General features: G+C 52.1%; 1 protein-coding gene across 1 annotated transcript in view; it reads left to right on the top strand.

Annotated features, from left to right (window-relative positions):
- The window catches only part of LOC118674514 (Fc fragment of IgG binding protein), a 44794-nt gene that overhangs the window by 14617 nt on the left and 5984 nt on the right, over positions 1-24193 (top strand). Inside the window, exons 5-17 of the mRNA XM_036346402.1 lie at positions 855-1459; positions 3951-4518; positions 7679-8271; positions 10474-11062; positions 11189-11388; positions 12936-13074; positions 14752-15089; positions 16094-16667; positions 17018-17634; positions 18021-18564; positions 19384-19955; positions 20203-20776; positions 21829-22028. Coding sequence (XP_036202295.1) covers positions 855-1459; positions 3951-4518; positions 7679-8271; positions 10474-11062; positions 11189-11388; positions 12936-13074; positions 14752-15089; positions 16094-16667; positions 17018-17634; positions 18021-18564; positions 19384-19955; positions 20203-20776; positions 21829-22028 — 6113 coding nt within the window. The remainder of the gene's footprint in view (positions 1-854; positions 1460-3950; positions 4519-7678; positions 8272-10473; positions 11063-11188; positions 11389-12935; positions 13075-14751; positions 15090-16093; positions 16668-17017; positions 17635-18020; positions 18565-19383; positions 19956-20202; positions 20777-21828; positions 22029-24193) is intronic.

Genomic DNA, 24193 nt, shown 5'->3' on the forward strand with positions numbered 1-24193 from the left:
GGGGCAGAGACTAAGGATAAGGCAACAGAGTCAGCTAAGTAATACCAATGATGCTACACAGACGAACTCATGTACTCCTCCCAACAACCTGTGAGGTCGGTACTATTATTATCCCATTTTACTGAGAGGGAGACTGAAACACAGGGCAGTTGGAATCATTTGCTTATGATCACACAGCTAAGAAGGGAGAGCCAGGATTTGAACCCAGCCCATCTGGGCTTCAGTAGCCTTCTCTTAATAACATGCTGTACTGCCTTCCGAGGGAAGTCCAACACAGGCATAGGGGCCTGAGCGGAGAGTGCGAGGATCCGTGAGGAGGCCCCTGTGGCTAGGGCAGAGTAAGGCAGAGAGAAAATGAGAGGAGAGGATGAGAGGTGATGAGGGCAGATGGTGTGGGGCCTCCTGGGCCACCAGGAGGACTCTGGCCTTCACTCTGAACAAGATAGAGCCACAAATGGGCTCTGAGCAGGAGACGGGTGTCATCTGACTCAGGTGTTCACAGGGTCCCCATGGCTGCGAGTGAGGGGGCAAAGGGGAGCAGGGCGGAGGCTACTGGAGTGGATGGGGCAGAGGCGGAGGGGACGGGAACGGTGATGATAGGAGAAGGGGGCAGATTCTGGGTAGACTTTGAATATGGAGCTCCCAGGATTTACTGACAGGTTGGTTGTCCAGGGAAAGAAGGGAGGAGGGGTCTACTCTGACTCTGAGGTTTGAGGCCTGAGCGCCTGAAGGATGGGGAGCGCTGGGGGAAGAGCAGGGTTCTTTGGGGAGGGAAGCCCTGGCACTTTCCCGACTGAGAGTCCCTCGAGGGCCCCACTGCGTTGGCCTGACCCCTTATCCCTGTCTCCCCGCAGCCCTGTCCTGCCCTGCCAACAGTCGCTACGAGCTCTGTGGCCCCGCCTGTCCCGCCTCCTGCAACCCCACTGCTGCTCCAGCCAACTGCTCCGGGCGCCCATGCGTGGAGGGCTGCGCGTGCCTCCCGGGCTTCGTGGCCAGCGGCGGCGCGTGCGTGCCGGCCTCGTCCTGCGGCTGCATCTACGAGGGCCGCCCGCTGGCTCCGGGCCAGCAGGTATGGGCGGATGAGCGGTGCAGGCGGCGCTGCACCTGCAACGGCGCCACGCAGGAGGTGAGCTGCAGCGACACGCAGGGCTGTCCAGCTGGAGAGCGCTGCCGCGTCCAGAACGGCCTCCTGGGCTGCTATCCCGACCGCTTCGGGAGTTGCCAGGCGTCTGGGGACCCGCACTACGTGAGCTTCGATGGCCGGCGCTTCGACTTCATGGGCACCTGCACCTACCTGCTGGCCGGCTCGTGCGGCCAGAACGCGGCCCTGCCCTCCTTCCGGGTGCTGGTGGAAAATGAGCATCGGGGTAGCCAGACCGTTAGCTACACGCGTGCTGTGCGCCTGGAGGCCCGCGGCGTGAAGGTGGCGGTGCGCCGGGAGCATCCCGGGCAAGTGCTGGTGAGCACCAAGCAACCCGGCCCAGTGGAGAAGGAGGGCGGGCATTTCTCCCCAAGAGTGGGTGGGGCTGTTAGAAGGCCCGTGGTCAGTGAGGAAAGCCGGGGTCCCAGTCAGGCGCCATTGCCTCTCCTTGACTGTGTGACGTTGGCTCTCCCGGCCTTAGTTTTGTCCTCTGTTAAATGAGATAATAAGAAGGTGCCTGAGTAGAAGCCCCTTCACAAGGTGGTTGTGAGAATTAGCCCAGTTAATATTAGTAGAGTATTTAAAAGACCCTTGAGGCCCAGCAGATGCTCAGTAAATGTTAACTTAATATTGTGTTGATGTGAACCCTCCAAAGTTATAGATTTTTGCATTTTATGGTTGATTTTCAGAGGGTAAGGCGACCTGTAAAAGGTCGGGAACTAGAGGTGTGGGCTTTGGGGCCGGGGGGGGGGGGGGGGGGGGGGGCGGGGGGGTTGGCGGTGAGAGGGGAGAGTGAAAGAGCAGCATGCTTCTGGGCAGAAGGCTCTCAGGTGGCCCACCACCCAGCAGACGTCAAGAGCCACTGCTTCACTCTTTTAAAAAAAGATAAAAATCGGGAGGTGGGGTTGTTGTAAGATTCACAACAATAAGTTGATAATTATTATCGAGAAGGTTGGGCAGCGGCCCAGGCTTTCAGGAGGAAGATGAATGGGAAATGGAAAACCAAGGGAATTTTCATGTGCCAGGCACTGTGCCAAACACTTTACAGGCCTTAACTCTTAATCCTGTAAACCCAATGCTGTTGGAGTAAAGGAAATTCTTCCCACAAAGCCTAGTGTTTGACATGGAGAAGCCCCTTGATAAGCAGAGGACATAAATGCCAATATTCATGTTCTCACCTCTCTGAAAAGACATTTAAGCGGAGGCTTGGATAATAATAGCCAACATATATTCTTACTTCGATGTGTTAAATGCATGACCTACAGTAACTCAATGAATTTCTACAGCAACCTTGTGAAATAGCTGATCTTGTTAGATGAGGAAACTGAGGCACAGAGAAGTTAAGTGACTACTTACTCAAGGGTACACAGCCAATGAGTGGCAGAGCCAGGATTTGAAGCCAAGCTTCTCCAGAATCCATACCCTCAAACACTACCTTCTATTGCCTCTCCCAAAGAAAGAGCTGGAACAGGCAGGGCGATAAGTGGATGGAAAGGTGTTCCTGCTAGAAAGAACAGCAAGTGCAAAGACTTCGAGGGAGGAACAAACATGAGAGGTAGCGGAACATCATGGAGGCCAGTGGGGCTAGAATAGAGGGAGAGAGGGAAGAACGAGGTAGGGGATAATGGAGGGGATTGCTGTGATAGAGGCATTTGATTTAAGTTAAAAACTAAAAGATGAGGAAGAGACCACCAGGGGAAAAGTAGTTATTCCTAGGCAGGGGGAACAATAGGTGCAAAGGCTGAGGCTGGGCTGAGCTTGAAGAGTGTAGAACAGCATGGGGCCAATGAGGTTGCCCCTGAGAGAGTGAGATTAGGAAGATGGAATACAGAGGCTGCTAGGAGATGAGATCAGAAAAGTGGGGACAAGCAGGGCCTGGTGGGTAGAAGGGTTCTATTTTAAGCTGAGAGGTGAAAGAGGCCAGGCAAAGAATAGGGATGAGGAAGAGGGTAGAAATGTGGCAGTGAAGGGTATAGCAAGTGCAAAGGCCCTGAGGCTGGGCTGAGTTGGGTGAGTTCAAGAGAATATCAAAATGCCTGCATGACTGGAGTTTCAGAGGTGGGGAATGGGATAATTAAGTTGAAGAGTAGTGGGTCTTAGATCATCTAGGGCTTTTTAGGCCATTGTAAGGGGTTTGGAGCAAAGCTGACACCTAAAAGGTGAAGTAGAGGTGGCCAAGTGAAGAGTGATAGGTGGTATTCTAGGAAGAGGGCAAAGCAAGTGCAAAGGCCCTGAGGTAGGAATGTACTTGATATGTTCAGGGAGACATCGAGGAGGCTAAGCGAGTGAGGTGGTAGGTGTTGCAGGCACAAAGGTGGAGAGAGCCAAGGTTAAGCAGGACCTTCTAGAGTAGGGACTTGGATTTAAGCCAAGTACTGAAGGATGAAGGGAAAGCAGCCAGGACAAAAGTACTAGCTGATGTTCTTGGCAACGTAAAAAGGCCCTAAAGTTAGACAAAATTGGAAGAGTTAGAGGAATATCAAGAAAGCCAGTGTCGCTGGAGCAGAATAAGTGAGGAGGAGAGTGTGAAGAAGTGAGGTCAGGGAGGTCATGGGGAGACAGAGTCTGAAGGCTTTGAAGGCCATGAGTTAGGGACTTGGATTTAAGTTGATGCTTGAAGTATGAAGAGAGGCGAATGGTGTGCTAGGCAGAGGGAACGGCAAGTGCAAAGGCTCTGAGGGGGGACCAAGCGTAATGTGCTCAAGGGAATAGCAAGAAGCTGAGACTAGCTGGAGCTGATTGAATGAGGGTTGGGCTACAGAGCCATGAATACACCCTGACCCCTTGGCTCTCCTGCATCTCTACCCAGGTGGATGGCATCCTTCAGTACCTGCCCTTCCAGGCAGCAGATGGGCAGGTCCAGGTGTTCCGCCAGGGCCAAGATGTAGTCATTCGCACAGACTTTGGCCTGACTATCACCTATGACTGGAATGCCCGTGTGACTGCCAAGGTGCCTGGAAGCTATGCCGGGGCCCTGTGTGGGCTCTGCGGGAACTTCAATGGGAACCCAGATGACGATCTAGCTCTGCGGGGTGGGGGCCAAGCTGACAATGCACTGGACTTTGGGAACAGCTGGCAGGAGGAGACAAGGCCAGGTTGTGAAGCAACCAAGCCAGGTGACTGTCCCAAGCTGGATTCTCTGGTGGCCCAGCAACTGCAGAGCAAGAAGGAGTGTGGGATCCTTGCTGACCCTAAAGGGCCCTTCCGGGAGTGCCACCGCAAGCTGGACCCACAGGGTGCTGTGCGTGACTGTGTCTACGACCTCTGCCTGCTACCAGGCCAGTCTGGGCCACTGTGTGACGCGTTAGCTGCCTATGCTGCTGCATGCCAGGCCACTGGGGCCACTGTGCACCCCTGGAGGAGTGAGACACTTTGCCGTGAGTACCAGTAGTGGAAACTGGGGTCTCAGTCCTGTGTGTATTCATGAACATATAAATATCATTAATTCACTTAATTCTTATAACAGCCGTATGAGGTAGGAACTGTGGTTTTGCCCATTTAAAAGATGAAGAACCTGAGGCTCAGAAAGGATCAGTTACATGCCCAGGATCATGGCAGCTAGAAAATCACAGATGCAGTAAATATTTGTAAGGTGACTGGATACATCTGGTGGCCTCGGGTCTGGTTGCCATAAGGCAGTTGTCATTCAGAGATGAGCAGTGGTACTGCCTTTAGAAGGAGCCCTGTTCCCTCTTTTAGTTCTTCTTGGTCCCCATCTGGTCTACTTCACTCATGTACAACATCTGCCTGGCCCCTTGGGTAGTCAATTTGAGACCCTTGCATCTGATGTGGCTGCAGGAATGGTCTTCACACAGTTTTGCTTGCCTATAAGAGAAGTTCACAAAGCCATGCATCCCTTCACCTGATTTTTACATTTTAAAATTTATTGTTGAAATATAAAACACATGTTTAAATATACATAAGTAGAAGCTTAACCATTTTTCAGCAAGAGAACAAATTTGCATAACCTGTCCCAAGAATCATAAAAAAGAGCATACAAGGCCCCTCCACTGCCTCAGAAGCCCCTTCATGCCCTCTTCCTGGCCCTATAACCCAAGAGGTAACCACTATTCTGACATCTAAAGTTTCTGAACTTAATATAAGTGCAAGTTTACATCTATAGTTTCCATTCCACAGAATAATGAGAAACAATAAGTACCTGTTGTTTTAATTCACTAAGCTTTGGGGATGTTTGTTACCCAGCAAAAGCTACCTGATGCAGTGATCAAAAAAGAGACTTCAGTGTATATAACTATGTTACAATAGGTTAAATACTGTTGAAACTAAAAACCAGTTCACCAGTTCCTTGACATCATCCAAAACCCAACCTGGGTTTCAGTTTCCCCAGTTCTCTAAGAAAAATGTTTTTTTTTCCAGTTTATTTGAATCTGAATTCAGACTAAGCCCACACAGTGCATTGGTTTGATTTTTCTTAAATCACTTTTACCCTGAAACAGTCTCCTCCCTTCTCCCCCAATATATTATTATGGAATTTTTCAAACATACAGAAAAGTTGAAAGAATTTTAGCTCTAGTGGGTTTGGCTCAGTGGATAGAGCATTGGCCTGTGGACCAAAGGATTCCGGGTTCAATTCCAGTCAAGGGCACATACCTCAGTTGCCGGCTTCTCCCTGGCCTGGGCCCTGGTCAGTGCGTGTGCAGGAGGCAACCAATTGATGTATTTCTCTCACATCAATATTTCTCTCTGTCTTTCCTTCTCTCTTCCACTCTCTCTAAAAATCAATGGGAAAATATCCTCAAGTGAGGATTAAAAAAGAAAAAGAAAAAAAAAAGAATTTTATACTTGCCATCAAGATTCTACAGTCTGTATCTTATTATATTTTCTTTGTCTCATACTTATCCCTCTATCCACCCTCCCTTTTGTTCATGCCACTTATTTATTGGAAAATAACAGGTCATTTGCCCAGATTTCCTATTGTCTGGACTTGGCTAGTTGCTTCTTTACAGTGTTATTTAATTTGTCCCTTTGTCTAGCCTAGTGCTTCCCAATGTGGGGCATGCACCCCACAGGGGGGCAATTTGACTTTTAAGGGGGGAAATTCGAGAATGAGTTATTAACAGTGAATTTTTTGCATTTCTTATGGTTCTAGGGGCCTCATATTCAGCATATAAGTATACTAGTATATTGTGACATATTTATGCATTTCAGGTCTCTATTATGTTTTGAAATTTTATTTGCTATTTTTTCATATCACTCGCATTATTATTATTTTTTTTAACAATTTCTTAGTGATTTCTTCCTTAGTACTTCAACTGTCCTTTTGTTCTTTTATTTTTCTCTTTCATTGATGCCATGTTCTTTGGAAGCTTGTTTAGACCAAATTAATGGCCTTTTAGGCTTCATCCATGAAAATAGGAGTTCACTTTTTTTAAGATATATTTTTATTGATTTCATAGAGGAAGGGAGAGGGAGAGAGAGATGGAAACATCAATGATGAGAGAGAATCATTGACTGGCTGCCTCCTGCACACCCCCTACTGGGGATCGAGCCCACAACCCAGGCATGTGCCCTTGACTGGAATTGAACCCGGGACCTTTCAGTCCACAGGCTGACACTCTATCCACTGAGCCAAACCAGCTAGGGCTAGGAGTTCACTTTTTGAATAATAAGAATAATGTGTCACGGGGGCGGGGGGTGGAGGGGGCGGTGTATCAGGATTTTAGAGATGCGTAGGTGGGGCATGGCCAAAAAAAAGGTTGGAACCACTGGTGTAGCTGGATTTTCTTGTAAACTGGATATTAGATCTAGAGCAGTGCTACTCAATAGAACTTCGGTGATAATGGAAATGTTCTGTATGGGAGTTGTCTCATATGGTTGCCACTATCACATGTGGCTATTGAGCACTTGAAATGGGGCTATTGTGACCAAGAAACTAAATCTTCCATTTTATTCCATTCTAATTGCATTACACTTAAATGGCCACAGTGGCTATTGTATTGAGCTGCACAGATAGAGGACTCTGATTGGGTTCAGTTTTAGTTTCTCATTGTTGTTGGTGGTGGTGGGTTTTCTTTTAGGAGTGAGTAGGGTTTGGAGAGAGGAACAGGGATTTTTTAATTTTTTCTTTACAACATGGCCAAATATTTTAATCTATAGAATTACTACTCCTACTATAGAATAAAAAAGCTAAGAGCACTGCATTCACAAATACACTGCATAGATCACACACACACACACACACACACACACACTCACTATATACATGCATACATATGTTTAAAATACGTACCACATATGCACTTGTTACCAATTTGAATAAGATCACTGAAAACATTACAGATGACCCGAACCACGGCTAAATAAGAAAAAATCCTAATTATCAGTATTAGATGAACTGTGATATAATCTGTTTCCCCAGGCCCCACTCAACAGAGGGAGTCTTTGCAGCTGGACCACGTATGTGTGAATGTGCGTGCGTGTGTGTGTGTGCAGTGTGTGCACATGCATGTGTGTCAGGAAGTCAACTGTGTCACCGGAGTCAGGGATTCTCAATTCTGACAGCTACTTTCCTTGCAGCACTGAGCTGCCCGCCCCACAGTCACTACGAGTTGTGTTCCCGTGGCTGCCCACTGTCCTGTGGAGACCTTCCAGTGCCCGGGGGCTGTGGCTCTGACTGCCATGAGGGCTGTGTGTGCGATGAGGGCTTTGCGCTCAATGGTGAGTCCTGCGTGCCCCTGTCCTCCTGCGGCTGCTTGTACCAGGGCATCTATCATCCTCCGGGCCAGACCTTCTATCCTGGACCGGGGTGCGATTCCCTTTGCCACTGCCAGGAGGGTGGCCTGGTATCCTGTAAGCCCTCCACCTGCGGCCCGCATGAGGCCTGCCAGCCATCTGGTGGCATCTTGGGCTGCGTGGCTGTGGGCTCTGCCACCTGCCAGGCGTCAGGAGACCCTCATTACACCACCTTCGACGGCCGCCGGTTTGATTTCATGGGCACCTGTGTGTACGTGCTGGCTCAGACCTGTGGGACCCGGCCTGGCCTGGACCAGTTTGCTGTCCTGCAGGAGAATGTGGAGTGGAACAATAAGAAAGTCAGTGTGACTCGGGTGGTCACTGTCCAGGTGGCTAACTTCACCCTGCGGCTGGAACAGAAACAGTGGAAGATCAAGGTGAGAGCAGGGATGGAACCTGAAGGGGGTGGGGGTGGGACCCAGGCAGCACTCAGCCCAAGGTCAGGAGACATAGGGCTCAGAGTGGATGTGGGAGGCATGGGGCTCCCAAGACGAGGGCTTGCCAATCAGAGCCCAGAGTGGGGAGCCAAGGGACATGAGACCTGTTTTCATGTGGCTCAGTCTTCCCTCTCTCTGCCCTTTGACTATTCCCTCTGAATGTCTCTCCCACACCCTCTTTCCTTCCCCTCCATCTTCCCCTCCATCCTGGTCCTTGCCCCAGCCACTTCCCTAGTCTCCCAGCCTGTGGCAGAACATGATGCAATCAGAGGTTGGTAAAGTTCAAGGATGGGAAAGGGGTCAAGGACAGAGGATGATCTGTGGATAACGCCATCACTCCTTAATAGCCACAACCACAACAAATTAGAGAATTATGGTTTTAAACAGCTGACTCCAGGCCTTGGCGGCTAAGCTCTTCATACCTATAGTGTCATTTGGTCCTCCCAGCAGTAGCTAGAGTGCCATGATTTGCTTTATTTTTTCGAGGGGAAGTCTCATCATTGGCCCAAAGGCCCCCAGCAAAAGCAGGACTTGAACCCAAGATGTTGTGCCAGGAGACAGCATGCTGGGCCCTGGGTGCTTTGATGCTTTTCTGGTCGAGAAGGATTTGGTCTCAGATGGGAACTGGCATTTCAATTACACTAGAGGGTTTTCCCCCAGAGATCCCACTACAATTCAGGCACATGGCTGTTGTACTAGTAGCAATATTGACAATGAGGATGCTGATGAATAGCTGACTATTTCATGTGCTCATGGATTTCATGTTTATATATAGTCCCTGATATAAGCAAGCTCCTAGAATACCACCTGGCATATTCCTGGCTCAAAATGCACGAGTTGTTGGTATTGTTATTTTCACCTCATTGAATCCCCCAGCTTTGCCATAAAGTGGGAACTATTAATATTCCCACTATACAGATGAGGAAACTGAGGCATGGGAGAGGGGGGTAAGTCACTTGTCCTTAACCACTGCCCATTCCTGCTTGGGAAGAATGGTTGGCTCTATTTAGGAGACTCAGTCAGGAGCATGTCTTTCTCCTACCTTCTCTTCTGATTCCTCACACTTCAAAACAACCTAATGTTCACCGTGTCTGCGTTTTAAAAGGCCGAGCAAGCACGTTAATCAGAGGTGGATTTGCAAGGCTTTGTTGGTGTCCAGCAGCCTTACACTGAAACCAGTGATTTTTGGTTCATGGACTTGAAGTCATTTCCCTAGAAATTTAACCTGACTTTCCACTCACTGATGCTTAAGGCAAAAACCCTTAGCACCCATTTACTCTTCAAAATAAAAACTTCCAGTCATAGCTAATAATAATCGCAAGTGTTCCCAGAACACCCATTCTGAAGGAACACCCATTCTATGCCAGATACGCTTCTTAGCACTTGGCAAATATTAATATATCAAATCCTGACAACAGCACTATGGGGTAAGTACCTCATTCCCACTCAGTAGGTGAGGAAGCAGAAACAGAGAGGTGACCCTCCTGCCCAAGGTCACAGGAAGACTGTAAGGGGCAGAGCTGGTTTGAACCCAGGCAGGTGTCTCTGGAGTCAGGCACCACAGTAAGTGGTGACTAAACAATGACTGGTAAGGTTTTATTCCGTTGAGACCTGGATTAGTTTCTTGTGGCTTAAAACAACAGAAATTTATTTTCTCACAGTTGTGAATGTCAGAAGTCCAAAATCATAGGGCTGCACTCCCTTCAAAGGCTCTAGGGGAGAATCCTCCCTTGTCCCTTCCAGCTCTTGGAGATTCCAGGAGTTCCTTGGCTTGTAACCGCATCTCCCCACTCCAATCCTTGTATTCATCTTCACTGGCCTTCTCTGGGTATTTCTGTGTCTTTTCTTCCGGCTCTTATAAGGCCATTTGCCATTGGACAGAGGGCTCACCCTAATCCAGGATGATCCCATCTCAAGATCATTATCCTAATTACATTCGCAAAGACCCTTATTTAGAATGAGGTCATATTCTAACGTCCTGGGTGGACATATCTTTTGGGGACCACCATTCAGCCCACTCTAAGACCCTATTATAACCAGTTTACAAATATGGAAACTAAGGTCTTACACATCTTCAGGTCAGGCAGGGGGTCTGCCCTCTCAAAGTGTACCCTCTGAAGTATGGCATCTCCTACCTCCCAGGTGAATGGTGTGGACATGAAGCTACCGGTGGTGCTGGCCCAGGGCCGGGTCCGTGCCTCCCAGCACGGCTCAGACATTGTGATCCAGACCGACTTTGGCCTGCGTGTGGCCTACGACCTCATGTACAATGTGCGGGTCACGGTTCCAGGCAACTACTACCAGCAGTTATGTGGCTTGTGCGGGAACTACAATGGCGACCCCAAGGATGACTTCCAGAAGCCTGATGGCTCGCAGGCAGGCAGCCCCAATGAGTTTGGTAACTCCTGGGAGGAGGCCGTGCCTGGCTCTCCCTGCCTGCGGCCACCCACCTGCAAGCCCGGCGAAGACTGCAATCCTCCAGAGTGTGGACCTGAGTTGCAGAATAAGTACCAGCAAGAGCAGTTCTGTGGGCTCCTCACCAGCCCCACTGGGCCACTGGCCGCCTGCCACAAGCTGCTTGATCCCCAGGGTCCCTTGCATGACTGTGTCTTTGACCTCTGCGTGGGTGACGGAAGCCAAGACATTCTCTGCAGTAACATTCATGCCTATGTGAGTGCTTGCCAGGCGCTTGGAGGCTACGTCAAACCCTGGAGGAATGAATCTTTCTGTCGTGAGTAAGGGGCAGAGAAGGCAGAGACCAAAGGGGGGGGGGGCTGGGGTTGAGGCACAAAAGGGGAAGACCTTGGGCCCTGCACCCTCCTTCCCAGGGGCTCTGAACGACACCCACTCTTTACAGCGATGAAGTGCCCCCCCAACAGCCACTATGAGCTCTGCGCAGACACCTGCTCCCTGAGCTGCTCAGCACTCAGTGCCGCCCCACAGTGCCCGGATAACTGTGCGGAGGGCTGCCAGTGTGACCCTGGCTTCCTCAGTGACAGCCAAGCCTGCGTGCCCATCCAGAAATGTGGTTGCTACCACAATGGTGTCTACTATGAGGTAGGAACTGGTCCTCCTGAGCAGATCTGGGGCCTCATCCTGGACCTGCCCTTCCCACTGCCTATCAACCTCTCAGCCTGTCCACTTGGCATCCCTCCTGTCCCTCCCACCCATCCCTCTTCCACAACCCATGGCCCCACTGTGATCCAGTGTGTCCCCTCCTACCTGGCTCCTCCCAGTTCTCACTTTTGCTTCCTTTGATCAATGTCCCCATGGGGGTGGGAAAGACTTGTAAATGTGACCTGGCTTCCCAGGTCAAGTTCTGGCTTTGTATCCGGGTCTAGATTTTGTCTGTTACACCAGTGGCTAACTCCCTCTGCTGCCCTCTCCCACTCTCACAGCTACTCCTTTTCTTTTGATTTGAATGTGTTTGTCTAAAGTCTGTCTCCCACTCTCACAGCTACACCTTTTCTTTTGACTTGAATGTGTTTGTCTAAAGTCTGTCTCCCACTCTCACAGCTACTCCTTTTCTTTTGACTTGAATGTGTTTGTCTAAAGTCTGTCTCCCACTCTCACAGCTACACCTTTTCTTTTGATTTGAATGTGGTTGTCTAAAGCAGTGGTTCTCAACCTTCTGGCCCTTTAAATACAGTTCCTCATGTTGTGATCCAACCATAAAATTATGTTCGTTGCTACTTCATAACTGTCATGTTGCTACTGTTATGAATCGAAATGTAAATATCTGATCTGCAGGATGGTCTTAGGCGACCCCTGTGAAAGGGTCGTTCGACTGCCAAAGGGGTTGCGACCCACAGGTTGAGAACCGCTGGTAAAGTCTGTCTCCCTCAAAAAACTGTGAGCACCATGAGGACAGGGCCCTCCCTGAAGTTCTCCTCATATGAATTCTAATAATAGCACATAGGCAGATGGTGCTTACTACGTTCCGGTTACTGTGTTAAGTGCTGTATGTGTATTATACTATACTATGATATACAAATTTTTCATTATGAAAATTTTCAAATATGCAAAAGAGAACTGTAATAAATCTTCACATACCCATCACTCAGCTTTAAAAAAAATCGACATTTTCCCAATCTTGTTTCATCTCTACCCACTTTCTCTCCAATCTGTATGACTTCAAGAAAATCCTTCTCATTTCATCTGTGCTTTATATGTATTGCTAACTCAGTTATACTTTCATAGGTATGTGTAACTATTATCCGCAACTTACAGATGTGGAAACTGGGGCATAAAGAAGTTGAGTAACTTGCACAGAATGGTATGATTGGAGCAGAGCAAAAACAGGCTTCAGACTCAGGCGGCCTGCTCCAGCGCCTCTGCCCTCTTCACTCTGATACACCATTTATCCGAGGCAGCAGATAGTTAGTGGCTATTTTGTAATAAACAAATGAGTAAATGAATGAAAGTGAGTGAATGAATGAATTGAACCCCAAGGCCATGTGGTGCCTTAGTTTCACACACAAGGGACCACCCTGATGAAAGATGTCCCTTTCCTGTCCTCTGGATCCCTCTGTGCCCAGATCACCAGATGCTGGAGGCAGAGGGCACAGATCCCGCACTGATGACTGTGCCCGCTGTCCCCACAGCCAGAGCAGACGGTACTCATCGACAGCTGCCGGCAGCAGTGTGTGTGCCACGCTGGGAAAGGCCTGGTGTGCCAGAACTACACCTGTGAGGCGGGGCACGTGTGCCAGTCTGTGGCAGGCATCCTGAGCTGTGTCAAAGGTGATGGGCTAGGGCTGGGGCCGTTGTGACTTGGAACAGAGCACAGCGACTCTGGAGCTGAGGGTGGGTGACCTGGATCGTTATGGTGGCAGGCACAGAGGACTAAGGATTGAGGTCTCAGACCTGGGGCACCTGGGCTGGGATTCCCAGGGCCATGGGCAGAGGCCCCCCAGGCTGGGAGGCAGGGACCCTCATGGTGGAGTCCAGGCTGTGGGAGCCCTCAGAGCTGGGCAGATGTCAGAGACCCTCAGCATAAGGGAGGGACAGGCAAACATTTTCTCTAAAGGGCCAGATGGTGCCTGGCCAGTTGGTTGAACATAGTCCCATACACCAAAAAGGTTGTGGGTTCGATTGCCAGTCAGGGCACTTACAGGAGGCAACCGATTGGTGTTTCTCTCACACTTTGATGTTTCTCTCTCTCTCTCTCTCTCTCTCTCTCTCTCTCTCTCTCTCTCTCTCTCTCCTCTATCTAAAATGAATTTTAAAAACATCCTTGGGTGAGAAATTAAAAAATAAAAGACTTAAAAATACACTGAGTGGCCAGATAATTACGACCACCCCATCAGTACTTCATTGACACTTCCAAAAATACTGAATATTGAAAACTTCCTAAGCAAATACTCTCAAAATTTTATTATTATTATTATTTGCATAACTAATTCACTTCATTGTACCGATGGGGTGGTCATAGTAATCTGGCCAGTCATAATCATCTGGTCACTCAATGTATAACATAAAGGTCCAGCTGGTAAATATTTAAACTCGCAGGCCATGCGGTTTCAGTCACAACCACTCAACTCTGCCATCATGGCATGAAATCAGCCACAGACTGTCTAATAGGAGGCGTAGCTCTAATAAAACATTAGTTACCAAACAGGCAGCTGGTGGTGCCACAGTTTGCTGACTACTGATATGTGGGATTAGTCTTGGGGCTTCAGACACCATCCCCAAGGGGTTTGAGAGACTGGCCCCACGGGGACAGGGACAGAGTCCTGAGGTCTCAAGCAGAAACCCCACCAAGGCTTGAGTCTTGGATACAGGGCCCCATTGAGTGGAGGATCAGGACTTTTAGGGAGACCATCTTAGACATGGGGACCTCCCAGACTAAATCTAAGATACAAAGCCACCCCCGGGACTGGTTTCTTAGGGTGACGGGCAGAGAATAATTGCCTTATTTCTGAGGATAAGGAAATGGAACCTCCAGAACAGACTGAGACCTCAGGGCTGATGGGCAGGGTAACAGGGACTCCTAGGGAGGAGGGGTATATTGGTCAAAATCTAATCAGGAGACAGAAACCACACAGCAGCTTGAATAGGGAAAGCTGGATAGAAGGAATTCTTTCCTTGTAATGAGGATGGACACTAAGGAACACGCAGCAGATACGGCCCCTGCCCCTAAGGCTAAAGCAGAGCACCGAGAGAGGGAGGGAATGGGAAGAGGGCCCACCCCAAGGCTGAGAGGAGGTCTCATTGGAAGGTGTGACTGTAGCCCACTGGATGGCCAAGAGGTTGTGCAGGCGGGAGCTGGCGAGCAGGAAAATACCCGCTGCTCAGTGGGTGTCCCACATGCCTCTGGCCGCATGCCCCTGGCCCCCAGAGTCAGATGGGAGTAGATGTTGGGGAGCAGCCAGGCTCATGCCAGGCAGCCCCTCAAGGTCCTCTCTCACCTGCCCCCAGAACTGTGCCATGGTGTGACGTGTCGGCCACAGGAGACGTGCCAGGAGAAGGGAGGCCATGGTGTGTGCGTGCCCAACTATGAGGCCACGTGCTGGCTGTGGGGTGACCCCCACTACCACTCCTTCGACGGCTGGGACTTTGACTTCCAGGGCACCTGTAACTACGTGCTGGCAACAACCAGCTGCCCAGGGGTCAACTCCCAGGGCCTGACACCCTTCACTATCACCACCAAGAATGAGAATCGAGGCAACCCTGCTGTGTCCTATGTGAGGCTTGTCACTGTGACTGCCCTCAACGTCAACATCTCCATCCACAAAGGCGAAGTTGGCAAAGTCCGGGTAAGTCCCCCAGCGTGGTCCCCTGAGCCCCCAGCTGGGCAGGAGGGGTCCTGCCGGCCACAGTCAGGAGCTCAGTGCTCTCTTCACTTAGGCCTGAAACAAAATGGAAGCAAAGCAACAGTCACAGCAACAACATTAGTTCTCTGTTGGGAATTCAATGAGCTCACCCCTTTGCAAAGGGCTTTCATGTCGGACTTCAGCATTTTACCTTTTTCCATAACTGGCTTTGTATCCAGGCTCTCCGTCTGAGCTGTGTGATATTGGGCAAGTGATTACTTGGTGGGTCTCAGTTTCCTCATCTTAGGAATGGGGATCATAGCAGGCCCTGCCCCACAGTGAGGGGGTACACATCAAGTGCTCGGCTGAGGGTCTGACCCCAGGAAGCCACCATGAATATTTGTAGGGAACAAATGAGAGGCCTAGAGACTCCAATGTGGAGCAACATTCAGGGAACTAGAGAGAGAGATGGGTCACCCTTTCTGCCCGGGGTAATGGAGATGCAGGTTAATGGCAGCTCACGGGGGAGGGCGGGCGGGAGTGAGGTGTGGAGCAGGGTAGGTACTCAACAAATGATGGTGAGTGGAAGAGATGCCCAGACACACAGAGGTGCCCAGGGAATCAGGAGGGAGGGAGCAAGTGGGTGAGAGACCCAGAAAAAGACCCAGAGAGAAGGACCAGATGGAGACCCAGAGAGAGTGCGCGCACACACACTCAGAGAAACCCAGAAAGAGAAAGAGATCTAGATGTAGAGAGACAACAGGGAGAGGAAGGGAGGGAGATGGCAATCAAGAGAGATCTAGAAAAAGATGCAGAGGTAGGCTTCATTCCCCAGGACCTGAGCTACAGCAGATGTCCATGTTCGTCAAATGACTATGCGACCATCGTTGTGAGGAAGGCCTTGGCAGCTGCCAGCCATGCAGGCCAAGCGAGGGAGGCAGAGGCCAGGCTGGGCCTCCGCACCTTGAGTGACCTCTCTTTACCTCCCGATCCCCCCTTCCCCCCAGGTGAATGGTGTGCTGACAGCGTTGCCTACCTCTGTGGCTGGTGGGCGGCTTTCAGTGACTCAGGGAGCATCAAAAGCAATCCTGGCAACCGACTTTGGGCTGCGGGTCAGCTATGACTGGAACTGGCGAGTGGAGGTGACGCTGCCCAGTAGCTATCATGGTGCCGTGTGTGGGCTCTGTGGGAACATGGACCGCAACCCCAACAATGACCAAGCCTTCCCTAACCGCACACTGGCTCATTCCATACCCGTCTGGGGTGGAAGCTGGCGAGCCCCAGGCTGGGACCCACTGTGCTGGGATGAGTGTCAGGGGTCCTGCCCAACATGCCCTGAGGACCAGCTGGAGGAGTACCGGGGCCCTGGTTTCTGTGGACCCCTGGCCGCTGACGCAAAAGGCCCCTTTGCAGCCTGCCATGCCCATGTGGCACCTGAGAGCTTCTTCAAGGGCTGTGTTCTGGATGTCTGCCTGGGCGGTGGGGCCCATGACATACTTTGCCAGGCGCTGGCTACCTATGCTGCTGCCTGCCAGGCTGCTGGCATTGTCATCGAGGACTGGAGGACACAGGCCGGCTGTGGTGAGTGCGGGGGTGAACAGGGCAGGACTTGGGGGTGCGGGTCCTGTCTCTGCAGGGCTGGTTTGGTTTCACTCCAGTCCTTCTGGGTCTTTTTATTTCGTTCTCTGTTTTTGTCTCTTGGTGCTTTTCCTGCACCTTCCTGATTGTCTCTCTGTTTCTATTGCTCATTCTCTCTCTCCTGTCGCTGGGTGTCTGTTCGCTCTCTGTGTGTATCTCTTGCTCTGTTTCTCTATCTCTCTGTCCATCCCTAGGGGACTCTATCTCAGTCTCCTCCCACCCTATCCTCCGATCCCGCCCTCTAACACCATTCTCTCTCTTTCTCCTCCTCCCCCTCCTTAATCCACCTGCAGAGATCTCCTGCCCCAACAACAGCCACTACGAGCTCTGTGGCCCACCGTGCCCTGCCAGCTGCCCGTCCCCTGCGCCCCCCACGATCCCAGCCCCATGTGAGGGCCCCTGCGCTGAGGGCTGCCAGTGTGACGCGGGCTTTGTGTTGAGCGTAGACCGCTGTGTTCCTCTGGATGGGGGCTGCGGCTGCTGGGCCAACAACACTTACCACGAGGCAGGCAGTGAGTTTTGGGCTGGTACCACCTGCTCCCAGAGGTGCCACTGCGGACCTGGGGGTGGCTCGCTGGTCTGCAAGCCTGCCAGGTGTGGGCTTGGTGAAGTGTGTGCCCTGCTGCCCTCAGGCCAGTATGGCTGCCGTCCTGTTAGTACGGCTGAATGTCAGGCCTGGGGCGACCCCCATTACATCACTCTGGACGGGCACCGATTCGACTTCCAAGGTACCTGTGAGTACCTGTTGAGTGCACCCTGCCACGCACCACCCGCTGGTGTTGAGAACTTCACCGTCACTGTTGCCAACGAGCACAGGGGCAGCCAGGCCGTCAGCTACACCCGCAGCGTCACCCTGCACATCTACAACCACAACCTGACCCTCAGCGCCCGCTGGCCCCGACAGCTGCAGGTAAGGGGTCTGTGGGTCAGACAGGAGCACATGCCAACCCTGAAGTTGCCTGGGAGTGAGTGGCCTGCCAATCCCTGATTACCAAGCACAGGTTCAGAGTACAGGCCTTGGAGCCGGATGGCTTGGAGCGGTGGCTTCCCCACCTCTGAGCTATTGCTTATTCCTCTAAGAAAAGTATCTGCTTCAGAGGGTGGTATGAGGAGCCAGTGGCATCGTGACTAAAGATTATTACTATTATTGCTATTATTACAAGGAGGGAGGTCACGTGCTCAGGGTGCCCACGCCCCTTCCTGCCCCCTCCCACCCACACACCCAGGAGGTAGGAGACAGGATTCCAATCTGAGTCCTGGCCGGTCACTGCCTCCACCCACTCCACACGCCCGCAGGTGGACGGCAAGCTCGTGGCGCTGCCCTTCCAGCTGGACTCGCGCCTGCGCGCGCACCTGAGCGGCCCCGACGTGGTGGTGGCCGCGGCCACCGGGCTCTCCCTGGCTTTCGACGGGAACAGCAACGTGCGCCTGCGCGTGCCGGCGGCGTACGCGGGCGCCCTCTGCGGCCTGTGCGGGAACTACAACCGGAACCCCGCCGACGACCTGACGGCGGTGGGCGGAGACCCCGGGCGCTGGCAGGTGGGCGGTGCCGCGGGCTGCGGGGAGTGCGTGCCCGGGCCGTGCCCCGCGCCCTGCACGCCGGAGCAGCAGAAGCCCTTCAGCGGCCCGGACGCCTGCGGCGTGATCTTGGCCCCGGACGGCCCGCTGGCGCCCTGCCATGGCCTCTTGCCGCCCGCGCAGTACTTCCAGGCCTGCTTGCTGGACGCCTGCCAGGCCCAGGGCCATCCCGGAGGCCTCTGCCCGGCCGTGGCCGCCTACGTGGCAGCTTGCCAGGCCGCTGGGGCCCAGCTCGGCGATTGGAGGCGGCCGGACTTCTGCCGTGAGTACTCATCCATGTGTGGGTCGCAGAGTAGGGGTCTCCCCGCCTCCACCCTTCACAGGGCTCTGAGACCAGAGCCTTCTCCTCCACCTGCCTCTCCCGAGCCAGCTAGCTCCCTCAGAGAAACATCTTGGCCTTCACTCGCTAAATGCACCAGCTCACCTACTGCAGTGGGAGAGACGCTGAATCACCTGGTCAGAAAACCTGGGTCCAGCAGACCCTCGGGGAACATGCGCTCAGATATCTGAGGCAGATAAAGTGGGTTGGCTGACCCCCGTCAGAGCTACACAGCGAGACACACCTGGTGAAGTAGATTCTCCCAGGTACCCCTGGTCACAGAGACCTTGAAAGTTACACCTGGTCAGATGCCCCTGCACTGTTTCAGACACTGAAATACACAGGAATTGGTCCAGTAACATCAGACAGGGACTCTGGTTAGAGATACCGGGCAGATGCACCCAGGTGGAATCCTGACCCTGACAGAGCCCTAGGCAGGTAGATACAGATTCACACGATTCACACCCCAAGATACATCTGGCCCCACCCCCAGTCAGATTCACATCCTGAATACCCACAGCTGGCTTAGATCCGCATAGATATGCATGGTCAGGTTGATCAGGTTGGCACACAACGTGGTCAGAGAGACCTGGTCCCCGGAGCCCCACACTGAATTTCCCGGTTGGATGTGGTGGATCTGACACCCGCTCAGATCCCTGGACAGATTCACTCATGAAAAAGGCAGGTAGAGCATGCAGACCCAGGTGGGCAGGTGCTTCCACTCTGCACCTCCCCCTGGACCATCCCCTCTTGTCCCCACAGCCTTCCAGTGCCCTGCCCACAGCCACTACGAGCTCTGTGGTGACTCCTGTCCTGTGAGCTGCCCCAGCCTCTCGGCGCCAGAAGGCTGTGAGTCAACCTGCCGGGAGGGCTGCGTCTGCGATGCCGGCTTTGTGCTCAGTGGCAACACCTGCGTGCCTGTGGGCCAGTGTGGCTGCCTCCACGAGGGCCGCTACTACCCCCTGGGCGAGGCCTTCTACCCAGGCCCTGAGTGCGAGCGGCGCTGTGAGTGTGGGCCGGGCGGCCAAGTCAGCTGCCAGGAGGGCGCAGCCTGCCAGCCCTATGAGGAGTGCCAAATAAAGGACGGTGTCCAGGCCTGTCACCCTAAAGGCTGTGGCCATTGTGTGGTCAGTGGGGGCATCCACTACATTACTCTTGATGGACGTGTCTATGATCTGCATGGCTCCTGCTCCTATGTCTTGGCCCGAGTCTGCCACCCACAGCCTGGGGATGAGGACTTTGCCATTGTGCTTGAAAAGAATGCGGCTGGAGATCCCCAGCGCCTGGTGGTTACTGTGGCTGGCCAGGTTGTGGGCCTGGCTCACGGCCTGCAGGTAAGTAGACATGGTCTTGCCCTGGGAATCTGAAAGGGGCCCTGCCTTGGGGACACTGAGGGGACAGGATCCCACCCTGGGAAGTTTCTGGGAGACATGGTTCCCCCTAGGGGTCTAAGGAGGACACTGCCCTACCCCAAAGTGACCAAGAGGGACACAGCTCCACCCTGGGAGTCTAAGGGGACAGCCTTATCCTGCCTTATCTGTGGTTCTGTGAGTCCCTGACCCACCTGATCCTTCCACCCAGGTCACTGTGGATGGCGAGGCTGTAGCCCTGCCTGCGGCTGTGGGCCATGTACAGGTGACTGCTGAGGGCCGCAACATGGTTCTACAGACAGCCAAGGGGCTGCGGCTTCTCTTTGATGGTGATGCCTACATCCTCATATCCATCCCCGGCCCCTTCCATGGCCGAATCTGTGGCCTCTGTGGAAACTTCAATGGCAACTGGAGTGACGACTTTGTTCTGCCCAGTGGCACTGTGGCCCCCAGTGTGGATGCCTTTGGAGCTGCATGGCGGGCACCCGGCTCCTCCCAAGGATGTGGCGAAGGATTTGGGCCCCAGGGCTGGCCTGTGTGCTCAGCAGAGGAGACAGCGCCATATGAAAGCATCAAGGCCTGCGGGCAGCTCCGGGACCCCAAGGGCCCCTTCGCAGCCTGCCACCCGGTGCTGAGCCCCTCTGAGTACTTCCGCCAGTGCGTCTTTGACCTGTGCGCCCATAAGGGCAACAGCTCCTTCCTCTGCCGTAGCCTGGCTGCCTACACAGCGGCCTGCCAGGCAGCCAACAAGGCCGTGAAGCCCTGGAGGACAGACAGCTTCTGCCGTAAGTGCCCGTAGGGTTCCCCAAAGGCCTCCAGACCAGGCTTGAGGATGCCCCCTGATCTGCTTCCAGTCCTGCCTGCATCTTAGGCACAGTCCCTCCCTGTTGAAGGACCTCCACCCTAGCTTCTCCCTCAGCACACCCTACTGGCTTCTCTCTGGCCAATTCGCTGACTGGCCCTTCTCAGACTCCTTCAGGGTCCCGTTCTCCAAAACCTCAGATGCCGTTCTCCTTAGGTCTCATCCTGGACCCTTCCTGTGGTGACCTGGAAGGGTGGGTTGGCAGGTCTTTAGTGCACACACAGCCTGAGTCTGCGACTCACCCAGACCCCACAGTATGGGAACATATCCCCTCACATCCCCCAGGACAAGGCTGCAGCCCTCTCAGATCCCCAGGACTCTACCTCTCAGATGCCCCCCAGTGAGGGGGTATCTGCCTCCTTCAGATCCCATGGACAGGGCTGTGTCCCCTCCCATCTCTAGGACAAGGCAGTGGACCCTCATGCCTCTCTGGCAGGGCTGTGTCTCCTTCGTTCTCCTCAGGGCAGGATCTACTTTCAGGGCCATTATCCATCTCCATGGCCTTAGATTTGTCTTCAGTGCTGAGCATGGACACTGTCCGTCTCTAGCCCTGACCTCTCCTGACTGCTAGCCTCAGGATTCCAGTGGCTTCCCGGACACTTCCTCTTGGGCGTCCTTAGGGTTCTTCATACCTGCTGTGTTCCCATATGACATCAGCTTTTTATCCCAAACTTGATCCTCTTATTTCCCAACCCTGGTACTTACCTCAGGGCAGCCATACCATCCACCAGTTGCTCAGCCAGAGCCCTGCGCCCCACCCTGAAGGTTTCCCCTGGGTCCTCAGCTCCGTTTTTGCCCCATCCTCGCCCTGACCACTCTGCCTATACTTCCCCGATGCAGCTCTGATCTCCCTGGGCCAGCACTGTTTATCCCACTGAGGTGATCTCCGGGGCAGGGCCTGGAGCTGTCTTCATCACTTGTGTCCCCAGGGCTCAGTGTGCAGGCATGACCCCACCCTGCCTTCTCTCTCTGCAGCACTCAAGTGCCCTGCCCACAGCCACTACTCCATCTGTACACATTCCTGCCAGGGCTCCTGTGCAGCCCTCTCGGGCCTCACGGGCTGCACTTCCCACTGCTTTGAGGGCTGTGAGTGTGACGATCGCTACCTGCTCTCCCAGGGCATCTGCGTCCCTGTCCAGCACTGTGGCTGCACCCATGACGGCCGATACTTGCCCGTGAGTAGGGGCTTGAGGTGGGCAGGGAGGGTGGAGGGGCTTGAAGGAGACTCAGAACTTCTGTGCTGACCTACTCAAGGATGGGGACAGAGGAGCCATCCACATTTCCTAGCTGTGACATCCTGTATTAGTTTCCTGTGGCTGTGGTGACAAAATGACCATAAATTTGGTAGCTTGAAACAAGAGAAATTATCCCCCCACAGTTCTGGAGGCCATGAATCAGAAATCAGATCACTGGGTCAAAATCAAGCTGTGCTCAGGGCAGCACCCTCTCCAGAGACTCTAGAAGAGAATCCACTGTTTGCCTCTCCCAGCTTTTGGTGGCTGCAGGCATTCCTTGGTTTATGGTCACATCACTGCAGTTTTTGTTTCTGTGTCATACTCCTCTTCTGTGTGTGACATAAAAATTCCCTCTGCCTCTCTCTTAGAAGGATATACATGATTGCACTTAAGGCCTATCCAGGTAATCTCTCAATCTCAAGATCCTTAATTAGTCACATCTGCAAATACCCTTTTCCCATATTAGGTAACATTTACTGGTTCCAGCCATTAGGACTTGATATCTTTAGGGGGCTGGATGGTTGTTATTCACCTACGACAGTCCGCTCCCTGAGCCTCATTTTTGCATCTGTAAAATGGGGTTTATCATCATCCTTGAGCCATTGGTGTCTGAGGATTGGGTGCAGTTTGCACATGAAAGGCACCCACTGAGCACTGGACCTTGCCCTCCACTGCTCAGTAAAATTTACAACAGTGCAGTAGGTAGTACAGCTAAAAACAGTTTAATAATGTAAGTTGAAAGTTAATTTATTTTTGTTATAGGTGATTTATTTTTATTATTTATGTTTTTTTGAGCTCTTACTCTTGTTACCAGACTGCTTCTGGCAAGGTTTGGGACCTTTTGCATGTCAGGTGACTTCCAGGTTCTTGACTTGTGCAGGAAAAAATTCAAGATAAAGTTCAGGTGAAAGTGAAAGTGAGTTATTAAAGCTTAGGACAGTGAGGCAAAAGAAGGTCCTTGGAGACAGGATCAGGAGGTAAACCTGAGATGAGCTGCCACTGCCCACTGCTTTCCTGATTGTCTCATCAGAACTCTTAGCAGTGGTTCTCAACCTTGGCTGCACATTAGAATCACCTGGGAATCTTTTTTAAATCCTGATTTCTGGGCCTCATCCTCCGGAAAGTCTGTTTCTTTGTTACTAATGTTGTGGCCCCACCTCATAACAAAGAAACAGAATTTCCGGAGGATGAGGCCCAGAAATCAGGATTTTAAAAAGATTCCCAGGTGATTCTAATGTGCAGCCAAGGTTGAGAACCACTGTCTTAGAGCTTAGGATAAAGAAGGCAAAAGGACACACCTGAGGAAAGGAGTGCAGGCACACTCAGAAGAAATGTGCTGGCTGGTGTTCTTTGTCCTGCGGGGTTTTATCTGTTTTCTGTGGGCAGGGATTTTAGGGGAGGCGCTAGGGGAGGATCTCCACAGAGTTTTCATTAGATTTCTGGCTGTGTTATTTAGTATGCTGATATTTTAAATGGGCATATAATGGAGTCTGGCCAGTTTTACCTCTATCTTGAATTAGTCTGGATCTAACTGGGTTTTGTCATTTACCTCCATGACTGTGGTGATTTAAACCATTTGCTCTTAGGCGTCTTCAATGAGGGAGGGTAGGGTTTTGTGATGTATTAGCTTGCTGTTAATTGCTCAGCCGTTCCGGCCGTTTGTTCAACCATTGGTCTCAGTTTCCTCATTCCACTTGCCAGGGAATTTTCCTAATTTCCTACTTACCTACCTCATTACTCTGTACCAAGTTTGTTACAAATGTTAATTCATTTAATAATCATAATATCCCATGAGACATTTGAATGATACAAAAATTGCATAAAGAGAAGTCAGCTCCAGGCTACCTATTAGAAAGTGGTGATACTGCGAAGCACAGTCAGCAGCTGGGCTCCCCCTCTGAACTACTAGGCATCCTACTTCTTCAAAAGCGTATTTACTAAATAAGAGAAAGGTGGGTAACCACATTCACTCTCATTCATCCCAGTGTTACTAATGGCAAAAAGGTGGGCTAGCGGGTCTGGATGTGCAGGACTTCTGGAGAAAGAGATGCCAAACTTCTGCTTCTCCAGGTCTCACAGCCAATAGGAAGCCCTTCTTGACCCCC

Source organism: Myotis myotis, unplaced genomic scaffold, assembly GCF_014108235.1.
Source record: "Myotis myotis isolate mMyoMyo1 unplaced genomic scaffold, mMyoMyo1.p scaffold_m19_p_19, whole genome shotgun sequence".
Classification (NCBI taxonomy): domain Eukaryota; kingdom Metazoa; phylum Chordata; class Mammalia; order Chiroptera; family Vespertilionidae; genus Myotis; species Myotis myotis.